A 22704-nucleotide genomic window follows, 5' to 3' on the forward strand; every position below is an offset into this window, starting at 1 on the left:
CAGGAAAATGCATTGCCAACTTTTAGCAGTGTGATCTGGGAACACTTTAAGGGCTGTAAAATGGGCTTGGGGTTACAGCCATCAGTTGATGCAGGGGAAGTGTTGCAGATCTGAAACTGAATTGTGCCCAATCAAGTTACCTCCTAATTTCATTCATCTTCTTTTCTAGTCAACAGGTGAGAGAGGAGAATTAAGCTGTGGCTGGGCATTTCTAAAACTTTTTGATTCAAGTGGACTTCCAATTTCTTCCAAGTAAGTTTTCTCTGTGAAGAGTGGAAAAAGGTGGAGCCATAATAAGAAGACACTTCAATTGGTACATGTTGTTGGATTTCCTTTTTGTAGTCCTGTGCCAGATGTGAAAAAATATTGCATTAGTTAACCCAGAAATTCCAGTAATCAGAACTGCAAATTTAAGAAATATAAGTCACATGTTTATTGCTCATAGATTGGAGGACTGACTTGTGCTTTATTTAGGTGTCCTGAAGTCTCCTAACTAATACTGTATGGTACAAAATGGAGAGGCATTTGCCCAAGAATGAGGAAGATATTCAATAGTTTCCTGGTATTACTCTCTGAAATATTTGCAGACATGCATCTTTCCCTTACAGAGATCAATGTAGCAAATGCAATTTACGAGCAGCAAAAACCTTGATCTGAAAGTTCCGTGGCCGTGGTGCTATAGACATTATGGTAGGACTGAGAACTATATAACCCCTTCATATGTGGATGGGTCCTGATTTGAAATTAGATTTCCATTATATATTTTTTTGTTACAGAAGGCAGATAGGTGCAGGGGGATATGCTAAGATTTGAACCTGGCTAAAAGGAGTAGGACATGGAAGAGTTTTGTAGAAACTGAACAAAACTTTCAAATAGAGGTACAGGTAGTCCTTGCTTAATTACCATTCTTTCAGCGACTGTTCAAAATTATGACGGCACTGAATAAATGGTAGTTATGACCGGTTCTCGAAGTTACGGTCATTGCATTGCCCCTGCAGTCATCTGATAAAAATTCAGGCATTTGGCAGCCTGCCCATATTTACAACTGCAGCGTGTGCTTTAGCTCCCCCTACTTGGCTATCTCCCCCCAATCTCTGCCCTTTTGGCTGCCCTGCACCCTGCTGCCCCCAGCTGACCTTTGCCATCTTCTTCCTCCTGCTGCTGACAAGGCATGCCTTGCTGAGGCAGCTTCTGGCCCTTTGCAAGGCCTTGCAAAAGATGTCATAAAGGGCAAGCAGCTGCCTCAGCTTGACAGCTTTTTCTAAAAGAATCTTTTACCTTTAATGGAAAAAAAATCCAGTATTTTAAATTGAATCTAACAGCTTAATTGTACTTCAAAATCAAAATATCAGCTGTTTTTATCTATTTTTTACCTATTTCTTTAATTTAAATTAAACTTTAAACAAGCATGTTTATTTAAATGCCTCATTAGGTTCAATAGATCTTACTGCTAAGTAATTATGCAACTTGAAATATAAAATAATTAATCTACAGAAGCAAATAGTTTACAAGTTTTTATTCCCAGCATTTCTTTATTATTACAATCACAGAAAACAAGGAATGAAAGGGTCTTTGGAGATCATCTAATCCAATCCTTGCCCGGTATGGGAATCCACTACTATAGCATTTTTGACAGATGGCCACCCAGTCTCAGTTTAAACACCTCCAGCAAGGAAAAGTCCACCACCTCCCAAGGCAGTCTGATTCATTGTTCAAGAGCTCTTATCATTAGGATTTTTTTTCCTGATGTTCAACCAAAATTTGCCTCCCTCTAATTTAAGTCTGCCCTATATTCTAGGTTACAACAGCCCTTCAGGCATTTGGAAAGAGTTATCATGTGTCTTCATAGTCTTCTCCAGGCTAAGCATACCCAGCACCTCTGTCTATTCCGTATATGTTTTTCCTTTTCATTTTGATCACTGTCTTTTGGACATGCTCCAGTTTTTCTTAAAATGTGGTACTCAGAACTAGATGCAATATTCTAATCAATGTACAGTGGAGAGGAATAAAGACTTCTCTTGATCTTGACACTGTATTTCTGTTGATGCAGCCTAGAACTGGATTTGCTTTTTTTTTTTTTTTTTTGCAGTTGCACCAGCTTATGTTCAGTTTGTGATTCACCAAGACTCCCAGATCTTTTTCACACATACTGCTGCCCAGTATGGTTCCCTGCATCCTTTGCCCATTGTTTCAGCGTGTCAAAATCCTCCTGAATCTTGATAGTGTCTTCTAAGAAATTTGCTATCCCTGCTATCTGTTATTTGCAGATAAAATTATATCTAACTCCTCATCCAAGTAATTTATAATAGGTTGAATTGTATAGAGTGTGGGATGGAGTTGTGCTGCATGCTATTCATCACTTTTCTTCCACTTTCACACAGGGCATGAATATATGTTAGATTTAATTGTTTCAAGCAGCTCTTTATCCATGTAATAGTATTCTAGCTGAGTTCACATTTTAAGTCTTCTCTAATAAAATCTCATGGGAGACTCTGTCAAATACTTTGTTAAAGAGGCACACTATGTCTACCGAATTTGTCTAGTCAATTAAACTGGTCATTTTGTCAGAGATCAGGTTAGTTTGGTGACTTGTTTTTGTTAAACCCATGCTGGGACATGCCAAGCGGTGCATTCTTTTCAAAATTCTCACGAACTGACTGCTTAATAATCTGTTCCAGAGTTTTGTCTGGTATCACTGTCAAGCTGACCAGTCTAAAATTACACAGGTCCTCTTTTTCCCCATTTTTTAATATGGGAGCAACATTTGCCCTTCTGTAATGCTCTGGCACTATGCCTGACCTCATGATTTCTCACAGAGATGGATTCCAAGATGACTTTTGCAAGCTTCCTCTAGGCTTTCCGATGTACCTGATCTGATCCTGGATACTTAAATACATTTATGATAGCCTGGCAGTCCCCATCTGTCTCTCTGCTCACATAGGTTTGCCATTCTCTTATTTTCTCAGTTGTTCTGCTTTGGTCCATTGGAACATAATTTTCTTTGTGGGTCAAGGCTGAAGCTCTGCCCATCCCCCATCACCTGAAACAGACCTTCCACTTTATCTAAGCAGCAGGATCACTCCTTCCTTTTTCTTCCTCGTACTGTTAATATGGCCAAAAAGCTGTTGTTGATTTAAGCTTCTCTTGCAAGTCTAATCTCCTTTTGTGCTTTAGCATTTCTGTCTATCTTTCTGCAGTTATTAGCTACTTGCTAGTATGCTTCCTTGGTGATTTCACCCATCTTTTATTTCCAACACATGTCTTTTTTAACTCTTAGCTCAATCTAAATCACTGTGCACATCCACAGCAGTTTCTGAAGTTGCCTCCTCCCCCCCCCCCCGCTTCTTCTCATTGGAATGGTGTGCAATTGTTCTTCCAAGTATCTTATTTTTGAGAAATTCCCTTTGAACTGAGGATTTCTGATCATAGGGTCTCACATAGTATTTCCCTAAGCTTCTTAAAAATGGGTCTCTTCAAGGCAAGTGTGCCTTGCATTAACTATGCTGACATTTCCTTTTCTGTAATATCTTGAAAGCCAAGATGCTTGAGCACTTCCTGTAATGGTTCCCGGTGCTTTTATCTCTTAGCCAGCTCTTCCTTATGGGTTAAGAACAGATCTAGGACAGCCAGTTCCCTTGTTTCTGTTTCAGCCTTTCGGAAAACGAAGTGATGAAAATCACAGAGGAATTTTGGGAGCCTTGCAGCATTGGCTGAGTTGACTTTCCAGCATATATGAAAGTATCAGCCTTTTATGGTAGACCGGGTCAGGAAATAGACACCACAAGAAATACTAGAATTCTGTTGATATGGGCTATAATAAAAGAATCTTCAAATCTTAAACTTTGGTATAAGAGGGAGAGAAGCATTTCTCCTTCTCTCCCTCTTACACCAAAGAGAGGTAAGGTGGGGCAATCTTGCATTTCTTTCTCATGTCTTCCTGTTTTTCTGGTTTAAGTTCATGTTTTCCTTATAGTTGCCGCTTATAGTCTTCAACACCATCTCCATACTTCTCTACACTAGGGAAGTTGAAGTCTCCCATTATTACTGTGTCTCTCCTGCTTGAAATTTTTATAATCTAGTCCAGGAGAGCATCATCCAGGTCTTTTGTCTGGCATGACGCTGGTACACTCTACTTGACAGGAAATCAGGCCAACAGATTGGTGATTCAATCCATCCTGCTGCCATCTGTCACTTCCTCTTGTTCAGTGCAGAACAGAAATCCTTTCTTGGTAGAGCATAGACAGTAATTTTCTTCAGACACTGCTGCTTATAGCAGCTGCTCTTCATCCAAAGGTCTAGAATCATCATCAATGGGGAATCTCTGGATTCTGTTCTGAAGCTCCACAGAAAAGTTCTTCTTGGCAGGTTTGGTGCTTTGTGTCATGTTCTTCCATTCCCACCCACCTTTTTTCTGTCTCCTGTGTAGTTTCTTGGTAGTGTTGTTCCTGTTCAGGTACTTTCTGTGCCCAAACCAGGAATTCCTCATCTTCCCTTATAAGGTGGAGAATGGACATGTTCACTTCTAGCCCCTTCATCTCTCTTTCAGGAGGACAGTCGGCCTGCATTTACAGCATATATAGCTTTTGTCATCTTCAGGGAGGAAAACAAAAATGACATGCCCCCTGAAGTTTGAGGCCAGTTCCCTCCATCTTCATGTTCCTCAGGTAGAAGGAAATAAAATTGCCTCTCTTTGACCTCATCCACTGAACTCTTACCAAATTCTATTTGCTCTCCCTAGTTACTCAGTAATATTTTGTATATACATGTAATTTTTCTCTGTCAAGAGGTATGAAGATCACTGATAGTATGCATTCCTATCTTTCCTTCCAACAAACTTCATTAAACCAGCTTCACTCAAATTGATCTAGTATTTTTTTACATCCAAAATAAAGAAAGCACACATACACCAAAACTGACTAATGCTCCTTCATTATTTCCTTTTCCCACCCAAATATGATGATGATTTCTGCATTCCATGAACTCAGTCCAAGGAAATTGTCATACCACAGATCTCTGAGCTAGGCTTGGCTATTGCAGCAAAAGACATTCTTTCTAAGGTTTGTGCTAAACATGTGTTGGAGGGTCTGGTTTTAATAATGTCATATGATAGGCATGCAGCCCTTTAACAGGTAGATTAACACCTGAGGGTGTTAATCTTGTTAATCAGGTTTTACTGTTTGAAAGATGTTACAATAATATGGTTTGAAAATATGCCAGATTGAAGTAGACAGTGATTTCTTTTTTTAAAAAAAGTTTTGAATGAGAATTTCCTGTATTATTGTTTTATCCCTAATAACCTCTCCCTAATAATAATAATTTTTATTATTATTTCCTCAAGTCTTGAATAAAAGTTTCATTGGTTTTAGACAAGGGGTTAAAATAGGAACAGTCTGTAATATCAGTTGTTCTAATAAGAGAGGTCTCTCTTAAAGTTTGTGAACATGATTAGTTATTTTTTATAATGTTATTCAGTTTAGACATCTCTGTAAGTTACATTCCTGTGGCATAGGGATTACATTTCCCATTGCTGGGAAAGGAAAATGTGATCCTGCTTCCAGATAGTACATAATAGAAGTTATATATTTTGATTACAGTGCAGTATGTGAAAAAGCCTACATTACAATCTAACATTTTAGATTATTTTATTTTTCTGTGTATTTAGTTAGTATGCTGCTCTGGGCTTCTCTGGGAGAAAGAACAGTATACAGATAAATATAATAATATTATTTGTATGCAACCTTGATAGTTTCTAAGGAAGTGGGATGGTTATTTTCATTTAGAGTCTGAAAATAATGTTTGCCCATGTGGTTCCTTGGCAGAGAACTGAAGTCCTGACCCAGTATAAGTCCAGAATTCTGCCTGCTGATTCTGGATGCTCAACACCTATGACATCATTCTGTACTTGGAAGCATGCATTTTAATTTTTAAAATGTTGGAATATTACAATTAAAAAAACATAGTCCTGAACTTCCTAGTCTCTTGATAATGGTTAAAGCTATACTCAGTGTTAAATGAGCAGAAGTCTACTCCTACGATGGGACTTTACTTTCCTCACCATTTTATTCTGCAGATGTATCCCAAGTCTGCTCTAGAGGGTTTCCAATTCCCCCCAGAAAATTTGAATGGGGGTAGCTGGAAGAAATTCTGATCCTCCAGCAGATACCATTGGTTAGAATCCTTAATCAGGAAACAATCTTGCCTACACAAAAGGGCTGTACTGAAAAAAAACAACAACCACCGAACAGGAAAAGATTCCAAGGACTCGGTAGAAAGAAAACAAGTATAACTATAAAAAACTATATAAAACTATAAAATACTTGCCTTGCAATACTGGCAGCTTTTTGAGACACAAGCATATAGTGAATTTTCTTTGCTGTAAATCATGTGCTTCCGAAAAGCATTGCTTTGTAAGTGTGTTTTATAATTGATGCAGCTTTTTCTTCCTGTATAGATTTTCTGTAATGAGGAAATATTTGTTTTCTCTCTCTTTCTCTCTTTTTTATCCACCAACTTTAGTAATTTCACTTTTCTTATGCTTCAGGGTAATGTGTGATTATATTAAAAACAAACCTAAAACCAGAATAATTATTATTATACCTATAAAGTGCTTTTTTTGTGAGGAGGAAACTTCCTTCTCTGATTGATTTAATTTAATGCTATTTCCACTGAAAACTTTTTTAAGTGTGCGATAAAAGTGACCAACATTTTTATTTTCTACCTGCTCTCAACTTAAACATCAAATTGTAACTATTGCATGGCCCAAAGTGACTAGTACACAGTGAGGTGAACAACACAAATTTCAGGTTGTGACTTCCCTTAAATCCAGAAGCAGGCATGGAGAGTAATGGAAAACTATTTCACTCCCATTTACCACCGAGTTTAGAGCACTAATGTAACATAACAGGAATTTTTATAGCTGACATAATTCAGTCATCATTATTAGATTGGCATTTATTTATCAAATGCATTCATATTTAATTTATTTTAAATTATTATTTAAAAAAATAATTATTTTTTAAACCTTTTAAACTTAAATATCAATTTACAATATTTACGAAAAAATAGGATGAAATAGGATAAAAATAGATTAATCCACTATTGAGGTGAACCAACTGCCTAGAACAGATTCCCCTGAATTAGGAAGCTAAAAAAAGAAGGGCTTTCTTCTTTTATACTCTATTTATAAATTCAAAGTTACAGCATTCCTTTGTTACAACCAGTCTGATCCTTTTATCTCTAGTTTTTATAATCCAGGGATTACTTCTAGATACTCTGTAAAAAGAGGATGATGGGTTTAGTTATTTCGGCATAGAAAATAAGTAATTTTAAAGGAGTAAATTTAGCACCAGAGAGTTTTGCCTTAAATGTCACTCATAAATGCACCTAGGGTGTATCTATGACATCAGAGACATCTTTCAAGATTCACCTGGTGATTCAGGGCATGAACTAGAGAACTGTGCAGGTATTGCATGCCAGATAGGGATTTTAGTGTAAAAATTATTTTTGAAATGCAAAAGTAGCTTAAATCTACCTTTTTGAGCTCAGTGTAAATGTGACAGAGGATTGTCTTTAAAAATAAAATATTCTACAGGTATAGCCTTTCCTAAACAGGGAAGACTACGAGATATAGAGGCATGGGAGATCCTTGAAAAACAGGTTTAGGTAGCTTTTGTGAGTGAGAGCACTACCCAGTTTTTAGGAATTTCCTTTTTCTCTCATAGGGGCTCTGGGCTGCCAAGCGAAGGAGGTGACAGGGATATTGTTTAGTTCAGTGTTGAATACAGCGTATCAAGAGAAAAATATTATATGGATACATAAATGAGATTTTTAAAAATCTTTGACATGGTTAGAGAAATTACATTTTATGGAATCTTCAAGTAGATCCCAACATTATCCACTAAGTCTTCCTGAAATTTCCCCCCTCTAATTTCAATCCTGTGTTAATTCAGAAGAAGTGTAAGTTACAGAAGAATTATTTAATATTTCCCCATGTTATGTATCCTTGTATATATGTTTTGCAGAACATATGAGCTGCTTTTGAATGGTGGGACTCCATATGAAAAAAGGGTAGAAGTAGACCCATCGATTTCAAGGAGAGGTATAATTTATTTTATATCAAAATTAAAAAAAAACAAATGAAAGGCCTCAATTTACACAGTCAGAAATTCTATTGAGTTTTATTATTAGCTTTGGAAACATTTAATGTGGCAGTAAGCACGAAATAAGTGAATTGGAAGCAAAACCCTAAGTTCTCTGCCAGTTATATATAGCTTAACAACAAGAAACTTTTGTGATAGCAAAGAAAATTATTATTCAAATAAATGAAACCATTTGTAAAGAGTAGATGAAAATACAGTTATTGCTGAATTACCGTCAAGCAGTGAAAACCATCAGGAAAAGAATGATTTAAAGTTCTTTCTTAAAAGAAGAGTACAGCAGTATGATGTGTTTGTGAGGGTAAAGTATGTTGTCTATAAAGATAAAAGGGGCTGAAACACATGACTAGAATAATTAGAAACAAAACAGCCTGAGGATAATGGAAATCAGAATAAAATATATTACTAGGTTGAGAAATTACTGAAAATAGAAAAAAACAATTTACTTGGACACATTTGAAAGTGCTCTGTTGATGATTCTGCTATCAATATGTTTGATTGTATGTCTTTTTTCTTTTACTAAAGCCAACAGCAATGTTTTTCATCAGATGATATCACTGAGGAAGCAGCCACAACTTCTAGTGAAACTGAGGTCTATAAGTACACAATCAAAAGGCATATTGAAGTAAGTGACCACTATTGTATTGGGGCTTACATTTCCATGTTGAAATAGATATCCACTGTATATAATGCTTATAATATCACACTTCAGGATCAGTTTTGAGATTTTTCCAGATTGTGTTGAAAGTCTCATAAGTCCAAACTTGAAATAAAGCTCTGTAATGAACTTTATTATTATATATAAAGTACTGAATGCTTTTTGTTATCAAATGTCAACTGTCTCAATGTTACTAACTGGTAGGACTGTACAAAAACAATTTAAAAAATATTCAAAAGTGATTCAGACCTCACGAGTGCAGTACCTCTCTCCTCATCATTAAAATAGCCTGTTTTTTTCCCAACTTCTGCATAACACTGAAAAATGGTGCTGTTATTTTAAGAGTTGCATTAAGTTTTATGACTGGATTCCTTAAAGCAGCATCAACTATTCATGTTCCTTTAATGAATAACAGAAAAGTGCTATGCTTGCACTAAGTCTAAAATACTTCCTCCAAATTTGTTCCAAAGTGTGTACAGACCTAGTAAATGGTACCATCAAATAATAGTGGAAAAAGAATGAAGGATCCCAAATTGTGAACCAAAAGAAAAAATAGAGGAATCTTCCACGATAAATGTAGACCAAATTAGTATAAAGCAGAAAAGACAGCAGTGTTTAATTAATCAGTTTGATTTAACAATTCAAAACATTTTAATCAAAGTGTCCTTAGTGAATAAGTTTGCATATTTTAAACATTTTTAAGCAAACGTGCAAGAACAAAATGCTCTTCTTAGATTATGTGATATGGAAATCTAATTCCTTTTAATAAGCAATATTTGCCTTATGAGCATGAGGTTTGATGACATTTAGTTTTGCTCATGCACAAGAAAATAAACATCTGGAAGGAAAAGTTAATGTTACCTACCCTATTGGGAGCAAGTGCTTATATCTTTCAAAAGGTAGTCTAGAACAGAACATTCTTATAGTTGGATCTTGACTGATAGAACTGTTTTGGAATTGCCTGAATTAAAAGGGTTTTATTTGTCTTTATTCTTTCTGTATTTAATGCCAAAATTGCTAAATGACAGCCAAAGCAATAATTCAGAACTAGTCAGAAAAAAGTTTATATTAAGATGTGCTAGAATGTCACTTGAGATTACTCCTGAAATAGAGAAAAGAAACATATTTTCTTTTCATCTTTTAACCAGCCTATTGCCAGAAGTATTAATTGGCAGCATGTGCTATATGCATCTCATACTGTTTTATCGTCAGATCCTTGGTGATGTACTCCTCAAAGACAGACCAAATATGCAACATGCAGGTAAGAATTGCAGCTTTGAAGAGTAGAAAATACAGCATGCACTTTCGATACTTGGTCTTGGATTGGAGATGCTTCCAAATTAAAGAGAAGTTGTCCCAGTAATACTTCATGTAGTCTCATAAAACATGTTTCTTTTGCTTTCAGTTGGTTAGGGTTCTCTGACAATTATTTTAATGTTATAACATAAAAATGTTACTGTAACAGCATTCCTCAGCTAGGTATTTACAAAATATATTGTGACTTGGAGTTTACTGGAAAATGTGTTCGGTTTTATGCACAATACAGGTTGGGGCTTGGAGCTTTGGCTGGATTGCTTTGGGTGGGTCTTGGCCTGGCTGAACTGAAACCCAGAACTTTTAGGTTGTTCTGGGTTTCCTTTGAGAAATATCTGGAGGGGTCTTGCGTGAGTGTTGTGCCTCATTTCTCTTTCCACTTTTTCCTCTGCATGTCCTGCGCAACAGCTCACCTGCTGATCTGCCAGTGCCTTGCCACTCTGCTTGAATTCAAGCACAATACACCTGATTGGCCCGTCCATCCCATCTTAGTCTTCTCAGCATCTTTGTTCCCTGCAGCTGCTACCAGTGGCATTGCATTTTCCCCACTGTCTCCCACCCCAGAACTCATTTTTTCTGGAACACGAATGTTTTGAGTCTGTGCTGAAACCAATATGCATTCCAAGTCCATGCCTGGACCAAATACAGATCTTTCAGTCTGGATATAGGCCACCTACCAATAGAAGAGAATATGTGTAGCTCAGGGTTGAACTGTGGAGTCCTTGGGGTTCTCTGACCTTGGTTTTTTTCTTGCAAATGTTTTGTTACCTGGCTAGGTAACATCTTCAGTGCTAGAATGGAGTGGAGTTTGCTCTCTGTTTATATACAGTGGTTTGCTCTGCCTGTGTTGTTCCCCCCTGTCCCCCCCTGCCCCCAGTGCCTTGATTAGGGTATTGTTTACTGCTTGATTGTATGTCTGTTGCTAATCTTGGTGTTAATCTCTGTTTATCTGGGTGATGATTGCTGGTGAGATGTTCTGGTCTTTTGTTTCCTTTTTATTGTCTCTTGAGTAGTGTGTAGATGTTGTTTATCTCTATGTGTCTGTTGATGGCTACCTTGTCTGAATACCAAGCTTCCAGGAATTCCCTCACATTTTTGGATTTAGCTTGGTCTGAGATGCTGACAGTTTCTCAGTTGAAACTATGGTTATGTCTGTCCATATGTGAGAGATTAAGGAGTTTTCTTCATGTCTTCTGACTGCTAGTTGGTGTTCATGGACACGTTCTGCTAGCCTTCTGCCTGTCTGTCATACATAGTGGTTGTTACAGTTCTTATACTGTATGTTGTAGATGACTTCTGTTTTTTCTTCTTGGGCTACTGGGTCTTTTGGTTTGCTTAAGATGTTTTGGAGGGCTTCAGTTGGTTTGTGTGGTAGAGATGCCTTGTGGTTGTAATAGTCTGTTGGTTGTTTCTGAGATGTTTCTGATGTATGGCAGTGTTATCCTTTTTGTAGCTTGTGTTGGTTGTGTTGTAGCTGGTTGAGTGGTCAGGCACTTTTTGATAAAGTTGTGTGGATATCCATTTTGTTGGAAGATGTTGTATAGGTGGTCTGTTTCCTTTTTCTGCTGTTCTGGGTTGCTGCAGTGTGTTTGTGCTCATTTGAATAATGTTCTTACACAGCTCCTCTTGTGGGAGGTTGGGTTGTTACTTGGTAATGGAGTGCATGGTTAGTGTGGGTTGTTTTCCGGTAGACTTGGGTTTCTAATTTGCTGTTGTTTCCTCTCCTGATGAGGATATCCAGGAACGGTAGCGTGCTGTTGTTTTCTTCCTCTCTGGTGAATTCTTTTCCTTTGAAGATGTTGCTGATAGTTTCTTGTGTCTTCTGTAGTTGTTCCTTTTTTATTATAATGAAGGTGTCATCTACATACCGGATCCATACTTTTGGTTGTATGCATAGAAGTGCTATAGTTTCTAGGCGTAGTGTTACAATCTCTGCTATGAGTCCTGACAGTGGTGATCCCATGGGTGTGCCTCTGATTTGTTGGTATATTTGTCCATCAGACTGCAAATAGGTGAGGCAGAGGTTGATGAAATCCATGATTCTGGGTGTTTCAATCCTGGTGCATTTGGTTAGGTCAGGTGTGTTGTGTAGTACTGCTGATATGGATTCTTTCGCTAATTCTGTGTTTATGGATGTAGAGAGTGCCATGACATCAAATGAGACCATAATTTCATCTTCATCTATGTGTACATCTTTGATTTTCTGGAGGCACTGTAGTGAGGAGTTGATAGGATATTCGCTCCTCTCTGAGATGTCTAAGTTTTGTGTCAGTTCTTTCGCTATGTTGTATGTTGGAGTCCCTGTTGTATGTTGGACTAATCAAGGAACTACCGGGGGGTGGGGGGGGTGCGGACAACACAGGCAGGGCAAGCCACTGTATATAAACAGAGAGCAGACTCCATTCTAGCACTGAAGATGTTACCTAGTTGGGTAACAAAACGTTTGCAAGAAAACAACCAACCTCAGAGAAGCCCAAGGACTCCATAGGCCACCTCATACTTCCACTTCCATGCATCGGATGGTCAATGTCTGGAAATCTCTTTTCTTTTTTTCTGCTTCAAATCCATTTTTGGTAATAATGATAATGTAAAATGAAATGATTTTATTTTTCTTGGTTTTTTTTTTTAATATGGATCCACTAAGGTAAGTGTAGCTAGAAATGCTGAGACAAAACATTACCTGCCCTTCTTCTAAACCGCATAACTTGTCTTTCTTGCCCCTGGATTTAGCATTTATTATGCAGTTTGCCATTTCTTGCGAGGGAGGGTTTTCGCAGGTTGAGGGTTTCTTATGATTCCATAGCAACTCATTTCTTTCATCATCTTTTCTTTTGACAGAACTACAGTATTGTATGAACTATACATATGTCAGTATTGTTCATATGTTACCAGTAGATTACTATTATTTTGGTGAATGATCTGGGGTTATATTGCAATAAAGTCAACTGTAATATACCACAAATTCATTACATAAGGTCAGCATTTGGACAATGGGCTCTTTTGCTTAATGAGATGATGGGATGGACTAATATCTGGCAAGGAAGAAAAACTGTGACAATACTGCATCTTACAGCTAATTCTGGATAACTAATTAAATCCGTGAATAAGTAGAGATTTAATCCCATGTTTTATTGCCCTTTGTTTTTGCTTAGTGTAAAATTTCTGATTGTGCTCCAAAATGCACTTTTTTTCTGTATGCCACCTAAAGTTGCTTAGCGATTAGGTGTTTACTTGTTATTTAACAAATAAAGTTAAATAAATAAACAAGCTGAAGGTTATGTGTGGAAATTAGGCGCTTAACTTGCCTGCTTAGCTTGGTAAAAAAATTGTCAATATTTGTCCTCTTTTCTACTTTATATTAGGAATGGGTGACTTTCTGTCCATATGTGTTTCATATACAGTATGTTTTCAGTCATAGGTTGATCCTATCTAATTTCCATCCATTTGTTTTTAAATTTTGTAGATAATAGTTCCCAAGATACTCATTTTATGCAGACTTTCTTAATATGAATAATGTTATAAGTAACTAGCTATTAAATATAGAATACAGATGCTTGGGTAGAATTTTTAATTAAGAACTGTTTGAAGACATGCACAAACTAAAGGATAATGGTTTTCCCATTATCAAAAAAGTATAAGTAGGATTACTGAAATGAAATTCATTCATTGCTGTAGAGCAATAGAGAGCTCTTCATCCCACTTTGTAACATAGAGGTGGTCCTCGGCTTACATCCATTTGTTCAGCGACTGTTGAAAGTTACGGCGGCGCTGAAAAGATATATGACTGGCCCCCGAAGTTTTGGCCATCACAGTACCCCCGCGGTCACATGATCACGATCCATGGGCTTCGGTGCCCATTTCATAATTATGTTGCAAGGAGATGCGGTCATGTGATTGCCATTTGTGACCTTCCCTGCCAGCTTCCCACAAACAAAGTCAACTGGGTTGTAAGTCACTCCAGTAAGTCACTCCCGCACACAGCGCATGCCCCTGCCCATGTACAGCCTCCACTGGCCCTCCCTGGCCTTCCTTGACTCCTGCAGCCTGTGCTGGGCCTCCCAAGCCCTCTCTGGCCTCTCCCACCCCTGTGGGACCCCCACACTCCGTACCTGGGACTCCCACCACTTCCCGCTTACCAACCCACACGTCTTAGGGTTACAATGGCAACTGGGACTGTCAGGATTGCCATTGCTAAGCGATGCAGTCATGTGATGCCGCACTTTAGGACCGCATCACTTAGCAATGGCAATCCCAGTCCCAGTTGCCGTTGTAACCCAAGGAGTACCTGTATCATTGTGTTACATACATTTGTGGATGTGTACATAGATATTCCAAGAAATGGAAGTCAACACTTTTAAAATATAAGGGTAATGCTTCTGTAATACATCAAATGTTGCTAAAATGGCAGTCATATGTATGTGCTACATTTTTTGGTTCCCCTTGCAGATTTGATCAGCAATCCAATTTTGGCAACTTTTCCTAAACTCATGGAACAGCCTGATATTATGGATGCACTCAGGGTGGGTAAAATGTATTGCATTGCTAATATGAAAGTAGAGTCCAAATTAAAAGTCAGCATGACAGGTTTCGGTTCCTTTACGTATTTTCATCAACAATTATTCTAAGAAGCTACTCCTATGATATTAAGTTTCGAGAAATATTATGGAAGTAAAGTAAATAGAAGTTGAAGCAAAGTGCCCCAAGTATTTAGAAAGGCTTAGGAGGGGTTGGAATTCAGTGACAGGGTGTGGCTTGTTCAAATGAAAGCTCTGAAACTTTTAAATTTCTAGCAGTTCATTATAGCGGGAATGATTTCTGGTAACTTCTCCAGTGACCTAAATTGAATATAAATATTTAATCCAGTGAGAAAAACCTAGAAAATCTGCATCTGCCTAGCTGGAGAAGAGTGAGGAGAGTAGATTAAGGGGGTATATTTGATAGTGCTCAAATATCTGAAAGAGTGGGCTAGATGTGAGAATAACAATAAATAACAATTTATTAAATTTATATCCGCCTGACTTTGAGCAACTCAATTAGATTCAAAGTGGTACTTTCATTAATGAAAAGAAATGAAGTCTAAGGAGATTACCACTAAAATAGAAATGGATTTTTCTGTTTTTGGGAGGATGCCCCAGTCCTGTAGTACAGTTTTTCAGGAGAGAGAGAGGAATTGGTAGAAATCACTTTCTCGTTGCTTCCAGCCAGTGTATGCAACAGATGTGTCCCATTGATGGAATTTTACTGATGAGAACTATAAACCTAACTCCTTTTGAAAAGGGAAATACCAGTGGATTTAGGGTTCAAACTGTAGTTTGAATATACAAACACTTTGAAAACTTAACCTTCTATAAAGTTTTGAAATTTATTATTTTTAGAGTTCTTGGGCAGAGAAAGAAAGTACACTGAAGAGATCAGAAAAGGTAAGAAAGTGAGGCAGCTTTTTCAATATCAAGATAATACTTTAAACCTAATTATAGTGAAATTGTGGTCTCTCATTGGGCAGAAAACTTCCAGCTGGAGAAGACTGCAGCTTCACAGTCTTGTGCTAATCTGGGGTACCCAGCCGTCTTCCTCACAAACCACAGCTGCTCTGGTTGGAGGAGTACTACAGAAAGTGTGCATTAGGTGCATGGGGTCTTCACAAGTCCCTAGTTCATGCTGGTCCAGCAAATCTTCATATCTACGTAGCTTTGACTTTAATTGCATGCAAAGGATCTCTTTCCACAGAATATTGCAGCACGTCTTAATTGTGAATGAACACAGTAGCCAGAAAGTCAGTATGGCCATCTCATTTAGATGCTTTTATTGTAAACTCTTTAAAGTAGAATTTATTCTAAAACCCCAACCTGAGATGATGGAACTGTTGTTAATTTTTACACTGCATTTTAAAATTTCTCAGTTTCCTTCTCTCTCTCTCTTTCCTTCTTTCCTTTTCTAACTCTTTTGCGCTCTCCCTCTCTCCCTCTCTCTCATATTAAGGTTAAATATAAGGAATTTTAAAAAGTTGGTTACCTTAGGGAAGAACATAGTCCACTTGTGGGACCTGACCTACAACTTGAATCTCAGGTTATGCCTTTTTTTTTTCCAGTTGCACTTGTAATAGTAGGGCAAGGCAAGCCAGTACAAAGCGGAAGTGATACAAATGTTAAATTGATGGCTTGGTTTACTGTAATTAAGTATATGAATAAGAAGAACTTCAACCAATTTATAAGGTTATCTACTGCTATAGTTTTACTTTTATTAAATGTAGGGCAGAGCATTAGTCTGTTGTGATAAGAAGTGTTAAAAATAAAGATAAGAAATTTTTCATGTGTGTCCACTTTTTGGTAAGGCTCAGTTTCTTCCCCTTTCTCCTGCTCCTGCTCCTCCTGCTTCTCCTCCTCTCTGAATTTCAAATTTGATTTAACGTTTTGAAAGAACATAAGTGAAAAGAATATAAGTAAGAAAAATATTGATCATGTGAAAAACAGGAAATAAGGTATGGATAATGATTCCTGTTGGACTTTGAATTGAACTTACTTGGCTAGCACAGTATTAATCAATGACAAAACTATTGTGATGGAATGGAATTATGAAGGCCAGGCTCAGGGAGAGAAGCATTTTCTTAGCTCGCCGATGGAGCGTGGGAACTACAAGAGGATGAGACTGGCACCTCCCTGAGGAATTCACACTGTTGTGGCTGGCTGACTTGGGAGATGGGGTTTCCGTCTGGGAAGATTCATGTCAGGCCTAGCCCAAGGAACTCTAAGAGACAATGCAAAATCAGTTCAGCTGTGGTTATTAGCTACAACCTCTAGCAAGAATCTTCCCAGACAGAAACCCCAGCTCCCAAGTCAGCCAGCCACAACAGTGTGAATTCCTCAGGGAGGTGCCAGTCTCATCCCCTTGTAGTTCCCACGCTCCATCGGCGAGCTAAGAAAATGCTTCTCTCCCTGAGCCTGGCCTTCATAATTCCATTCCATCACATCTATAAACGGTAAGCAGTACATTAGATCAACACTGAAAGTTATAAATCAGAATAATATATAATTCTATAGATAAGGAAACCCACATTTCAGATGTGGTACAAATTCATATATAACATTATAATCCAAGATCCATTTCTATGCACCAGATTTACTTTTTATGTAAGAAGTTATTCTGGCCTTCAAAGCAAACTTCCACAATTTAGCTAGCCATTCTTCCAAAGAGTGAGTCAAAGGTCTTTTGCAGTAAAAAGCGTATCAAATTCTTTCAGCCATTAGCATATACAGTGCTAATTCAATGTAATTTGAAGGGACATAGGGTTTAGTGAAATATAAGAATATCTCAGGTTATAATGGAATTACAACTTTGTCTCTTAATCTGTTCCATACAATTGTGAATCATTTACTAGTATTGTTGAGCTTTACACACTGCCATAACATAAAAAGGGATCCAGGCTCTTGGTTACATTTCCAGCATTTTCTAGAAAAAGAATTATTCATTTTAGCAGACAAGACTGGAGTAATATACCAACAGTAGAATGTCTTGTACCAATTCTAAGTATTATGTTCCAAGTAAATTTAATATTCTCCTTCTATTGAATTTCCCACTCTTGCATCTCTACAACTGTGTTCAAGTTCTGCATCCATTTATCATATTGCCTTTAACTTGTTCAGATTCTGAATCATGTTTTTTGGTTTCATTGTTGTAAGCCGCCAGAGCTGTGTTCTAAGATGGGTGGCCATACAATTTTTAAAAAATAAATAAATAAATGTACCTAACAAATGTTCAGAATTACGTTATACGATTCAGTCAATTCTCTCAATATTCTCCCTTGTTTCTGTATTTCTTTTTTTCCAGTGCTGCTTATTTGGAGATACTAAAACCAATAGAATGTAGTATTGTGGAATAAGAAATTCAAAGGTTTTTATCTTTGTCCCATTAATAATAAGAACTTTCAGTCTAAACAGGTTATTGTCTTTCCACTGAACAAATTCCTTAGTATATTCATCTTCATGAAAGTAAACATTTAATAACAAAGCAAGGGAGGAAAGCCTGGGCTTACCCTTACCCTTTATCACACGTTCAGTAGATTACTTAATATTGCATACCCTCCCATACATTTTTTAAATTTATGTTGGTATCAGTTCAGATATATCTAGGCAGCCCCTCTGGAAAACCTGCCCCTTCTATAGGGGTTATAGAACCATATGAGATATGATCTATTCCGAAATCCACATTAAATAGCTGACATGATACTATAGTCTGACATTTAGCTTTGTAGGCCACTTTGTTCTCCTGAGTCCTGAAGGTTCTTGGTCTTTCGTTAGGCCATATATAATTCATGTCTATGCCAGTTATTTAGCACCTTATTCTCAATGAGGACTGGAATCATTTGAAAAAGGAAGTTAAGTCTTGATAGAATATTCATTTTAATGACTGCAGCTGTTCCTGACAAGGATAATTTTAGTTTTTTTCCATCTGAGAATATCTGTTGTTATATTTTTCCAGTCATTACTGGCAAATAATTATTCTTGAATAAATCTCTATTTCTTGTCAGGAAAATTCCTTAAATGTTTTACCTTCTTATCATCAGTGTTAAACATGATTGTTCGGCATGGACATGGTTTTTCTTCCTTTGTCAAATTCCATATCAGTAATTGAGTTTTCTCTTTATTGATCCAGTAACCTGACACCAAAACATATTGCTTATATGTTCCATCAGTGATGTTAGAGTGTCTGTATGCTGAACAATTGTAAGAACAGTAGCAACATCAAATAATTTCAGTTTGGGTTCTTGTGTAATTAGCTTAATTCCCAAAATTCTGTTATCCTGGTGTAGGTGAATTGCCAGTGGTTCTAGTGCCAGTAAAAATGAAGGAGGAGAAAGGGGATACTCTTGTCTTGTCCCCTTCAGTGTAATCTAATTTACTACAGCTTTGGCTTTCAGCTCTTTGAGGCTCAGCTTCTTTACCATTCATATTTCAGAAACTGGGTAATTAAGGATAATTCATCTTTCCTTTGTCATTTGTTCAGAACTAGCTAGTTTTTATAGATGTTTACACATTATAAACTTAAGAAAGCACAAAACCTGTTTCCCAATTTGCAATTTTTTTGGTAATATATAATATAAAAATGAGTACTTCCTAATGCAGTATCAGGTAAAGAGTGATTATTTTAATGCAAAGAGGTAGTTTTAGGATGCTATCAGAGAATAGTACATTTTAAGTATTCTGCTTCCTCTTCCTCCTAATTAGAGAGACCGGGAATTTCTGAAATCGGTGTTCGTCCTGGTGTACCATGACACTGTCTATCCACTTCTTCAGTCTGTGTTCCTCCCAGAGTATAAGTGGGCAGAAGAAGAATCTGAAGGTGCTCGCTGGCGAATAATTGCTGAATTCCTGAAGAAAAATCGAGAAAGAGGGGGCAGTCTGTCTTCTCTGCTGTCACTGGAAAGCCCTCACAAAGCTTTTGATGTCATGGAAACTGCATATGACTTTTTAGGAGAGGGTAGGAAAATTAGCCCTCTAATATGACAGAAGTTTGTGGCTGTGCACCTCTGCCAATTGCCAAGCCAACATGAATCAGTTAAATAGAATTGATAATGTGTTCCAAAAAGTTGTATTTTTATCATTTGACTAAAACTTTTACACCAAATGTATTAAGACAATGTATTGGTAAACTTTTTAAAGTTTAGTTATTGTGTTGGTTATTGTTTTGTATATTTATGAAGGAAGTAAACACATATTAAAGATATTCTATCGTGTTTTTAAGTGTCTTTCTTCATGGAGTTATTCTCCTGTTTCCTTTATATTTCTTCACATTAAACAAATTTCATTTGATGAATGTTGATATCTACTTCTAATGCTGATTGTGAGATAAATGAGTAATGTCAGAAATTTTTAGGAAATATTAAGAATCGTCTTAAGTAAATATCAGAATTGAATCTGTTACAGAAGTTGCTCTGAACATATATGAACATGCCTTGATAAATGCTGGTGTTTATTAGTAAATGGATTTAATTGAAGATGATGTTTGATCACTGGCAAAAGCTAATAAATGTGAGAGTGCAGTATATTTGTATTGCCCTTGTGAAATGTTAAGAATTAGTGTAAATGTCTCTATTGTAAAGGAAATTTCAGTTTATTCCAAAGTTTGAATTATTTAGGTATGCATGCCAGATTCAAAGCTTTGTCAGATCCATATTCTGCTGAGGTTCTGAATAATGGGCCAAAGATAGTTTGTTGCCATTGTTACCAGGGAGTGAGTGAAAGCTCTCTTGGGATTTTGGTCAAAAGATGTGCGGTTCTACAGTTGGTACAGTCCTAATTTAGTGACTGCCTCGTACAGTGACCATTCACAGTTACAACGATAATGAAAAAGTAACTTTGTGACCAATTCTTGTATTTATGACCTTCACAGGTCTGTAAAGCAAAGGAAAGCTGAAATAAGATCATAAGCACAGTCGCAGTTTCACTTAGCAACCATTCTGTTTAACAACTGAGTTGCTAAATAAGGACTACCTGTATTCCCATTGCCTTTTGCTTGGTAGGATGGGAGTAGACTTGGCTGAGATCTATGTTGCTATATGTTAGTACCTCAGTGGCGCTTACCAATGTCTTTTGCCTTTTCAGTTTTGCCAGGCATTGTATTGCTTCAGCCTGATAAGCAGGGATATTGGTGTAGCCTTTTGAGAATGGAATGAGATTGGCTTGCAATGTGGGCCACCTCAGAAAGTCTCCCATGTGGTGTGGAATTCAACTTTACACAAATGGAATTCCTTTGTGCATAGGGCTTTCTTCTTGTTTTCTTGCCTGCAGAGTTAAAAGCAGTCTTGAACTCTGTGTCACAGAATTTGAAAGACCCTATGGAGTACATCTTGAAGCGCATATTGGTTGAAAGGTTTGCTGGGGAGAGGGGGAAAGTGCTTCCTTTTCATTATCTGCCTAGAAAGTATTTCCCTCAGAAACTCACCATTGGATTCTGCCCTGATCTCCAGGCACAAATCTCACTGAAATAAATGACAATTGAATTTCTTAATTTGCATAATGATCCCAAACTAGAAATATAGCTGTAGAGAAGAAACTGGTTCAACAAGGCTAGCTAGAAGTAGTCATGTTTTTGGATGTGTTCCCAATCAATTAACAGCAAGACAAAGGAGTCTGTTCAGCAAAACATGTCAGTGCTGCCCTTAAAATGGTTTGAAAATAAGTTGGTGTTAAGCTAATAAAAAGATTACCTGCTTCAACCTTGAAAGTTAACATACGTATATAATTAAGCATTATTTAGGCTAAGCACCTTGCTGTGCATTTGTCTTCCTCTCAGTCTAGCAAGATGTAGAAATTGAGCGGGTAAGTTTACAGTCCTCAAGGCTACAGTATTTCTTGGAGGTGCATGTTTTTTTCCCTACATGGGTGTGTCTGTATTTATGTGTTTGTTGAAGGGAAACCTATTTTCTAATGCATTAACACAAAACATCTGTGTATAGATCTACAGTGGCTTGCAAAACGGCTACAGCAAGGTAGACTTATGCAATGTTTGCATCTGATGAGTATAACTGAGGAATATCTGCCCATTTTATTTTAAAACTCTCAATATTCTCAAAAATATAAAAGAATGATACTTGAAGTAATATGCCCCAGCCAATAAATAAAATCTCAAAGCAATCCTTGTTTAAAGAACACAAACAGTCCAAGTTAAAATATTGGGAATAGTATGTAGTTACTAGGCTTTCACTATGCGCTATCCAAGGAGAACACTCAGAAAATGAAAGAATGTGCTGAAACAAAGTCATGTAAACTCTGTATTTTAACTTCTTGAAATGGGGTTCAATTTTCATTGCATTGGAGTTAACAACAAGCTTTTGATCGGCGCTGTGGGGAGAGCGACTAGGGGAGAAAACAACCAAGTCCCTATTTCCAAAGTATGTTATGACTATCATGGTCTTGTTTGGTAACCAGTTCAGTGATTATTTACCCCAAGCTTTGGGAAAGATTGTACAAGTGAAATTGTATGTTTCATGGTTCTTAATGCATTCCTGTGCCCACTTGGTGGCATCTTCTTACTTTGCATTTAGTTGAAGGATTGGTGAAAGATGCTCAAAAGCAGTACAAATTATTTCCCCCATTACCTCCTGCTCCCCATTAAAAGGGTCATGCAAGAGTCAAAGACAGGTGACATTCTTCAGAACAGTGAATGAATGAGTCCAAGGCTAGCACAGACAATCAGTTCCTGAAGCCATATGATTATTGCTCAAAAACAAACTCCTTGTATTGATTTCAGAACAAAACAAAACAGGCTTAATTCTGCTGCAGCTCTTGTTCTTCCTGTCTTTGCCTCTTGTTCTGTTAAACTATTGCCACCCCTCCTTGTTAGCTTCTACCAGTGGTGTGCTCATTTGTAAAGTAGCTCTTAAGCAGTAGAACCTTCCCAAATAAGAATTAAAAATCAGGTTTTTTAAAAATTGCTTAATCCTTTCTGCTGTTAGGGGTGGTCAAGTAGCTTAACTTTGACTACTTCAGAAGTTTGAGATTGTAAGATAACACAGCTAAAAAGGTGATAGTTAAATTTTATTCAGCGCTAGCTAGATTGCACTTGTATGCTGTGTCCAGT

The 22704-nt window shown here is 37.2% G+C and overlaps 1 protein-coding gene across 1 annotated transcript in view; it reads left to right on the forward strand.

The window, feature by feature from the left end:
• NPHP1 (nephrocystin 1) overlaps positions 1 to 19876 on the forward strand; it is a 35796-nt gene extending 15920 nt beyond the window's left edge. The window contains exons 14-20 of the mRNA XM_025164222.2: positions 170 to 252; positions 8022 to 8098; positions 8682 to 8781; positions 9963 to 10075; positions 14575 to 14648; positions 15504 to 15548; positions 19350 to 19876. Coding sequence (XP_025019990.1) covers positions 170 to 252; positions 8022 to 8098; positions 8682 to 8781; positions 9963 to 10075; positions 14575 to 14648; positions 15504 to 15548; positions 19350 to 19628 — 771 coding nt within the window. The 3' untranslated portion in view covers positions 19629 to 19876. The remainder of the gene's footprint in view (positions 1 to 169; positions 253 to 8021; positions 8099 to 8681; positions 8782 to 9962; positions 10076 to 14574; positions 14649 to 15503; positions 15549 to 19349) is intronic.
• The last annotated feature ends 2828 nt before the right edge of the window (positions 19877 to 22704 follow it).

This window comes from Python bivittatus, unplaced genomic scaffold (genome assembly GCF_059951505.1).
Source record: "Python bivittatus isolate LINGU-HERP-01145 unplaced genomic scaffold, Pbiv_v1 ctg000020_np1212, whole genome shotgun sequence".
NCBI lineage: Eukaryota > Metazoa > Chordata > Lepidosauria > Squamata > Pythonidae > Python > Python bivittatus.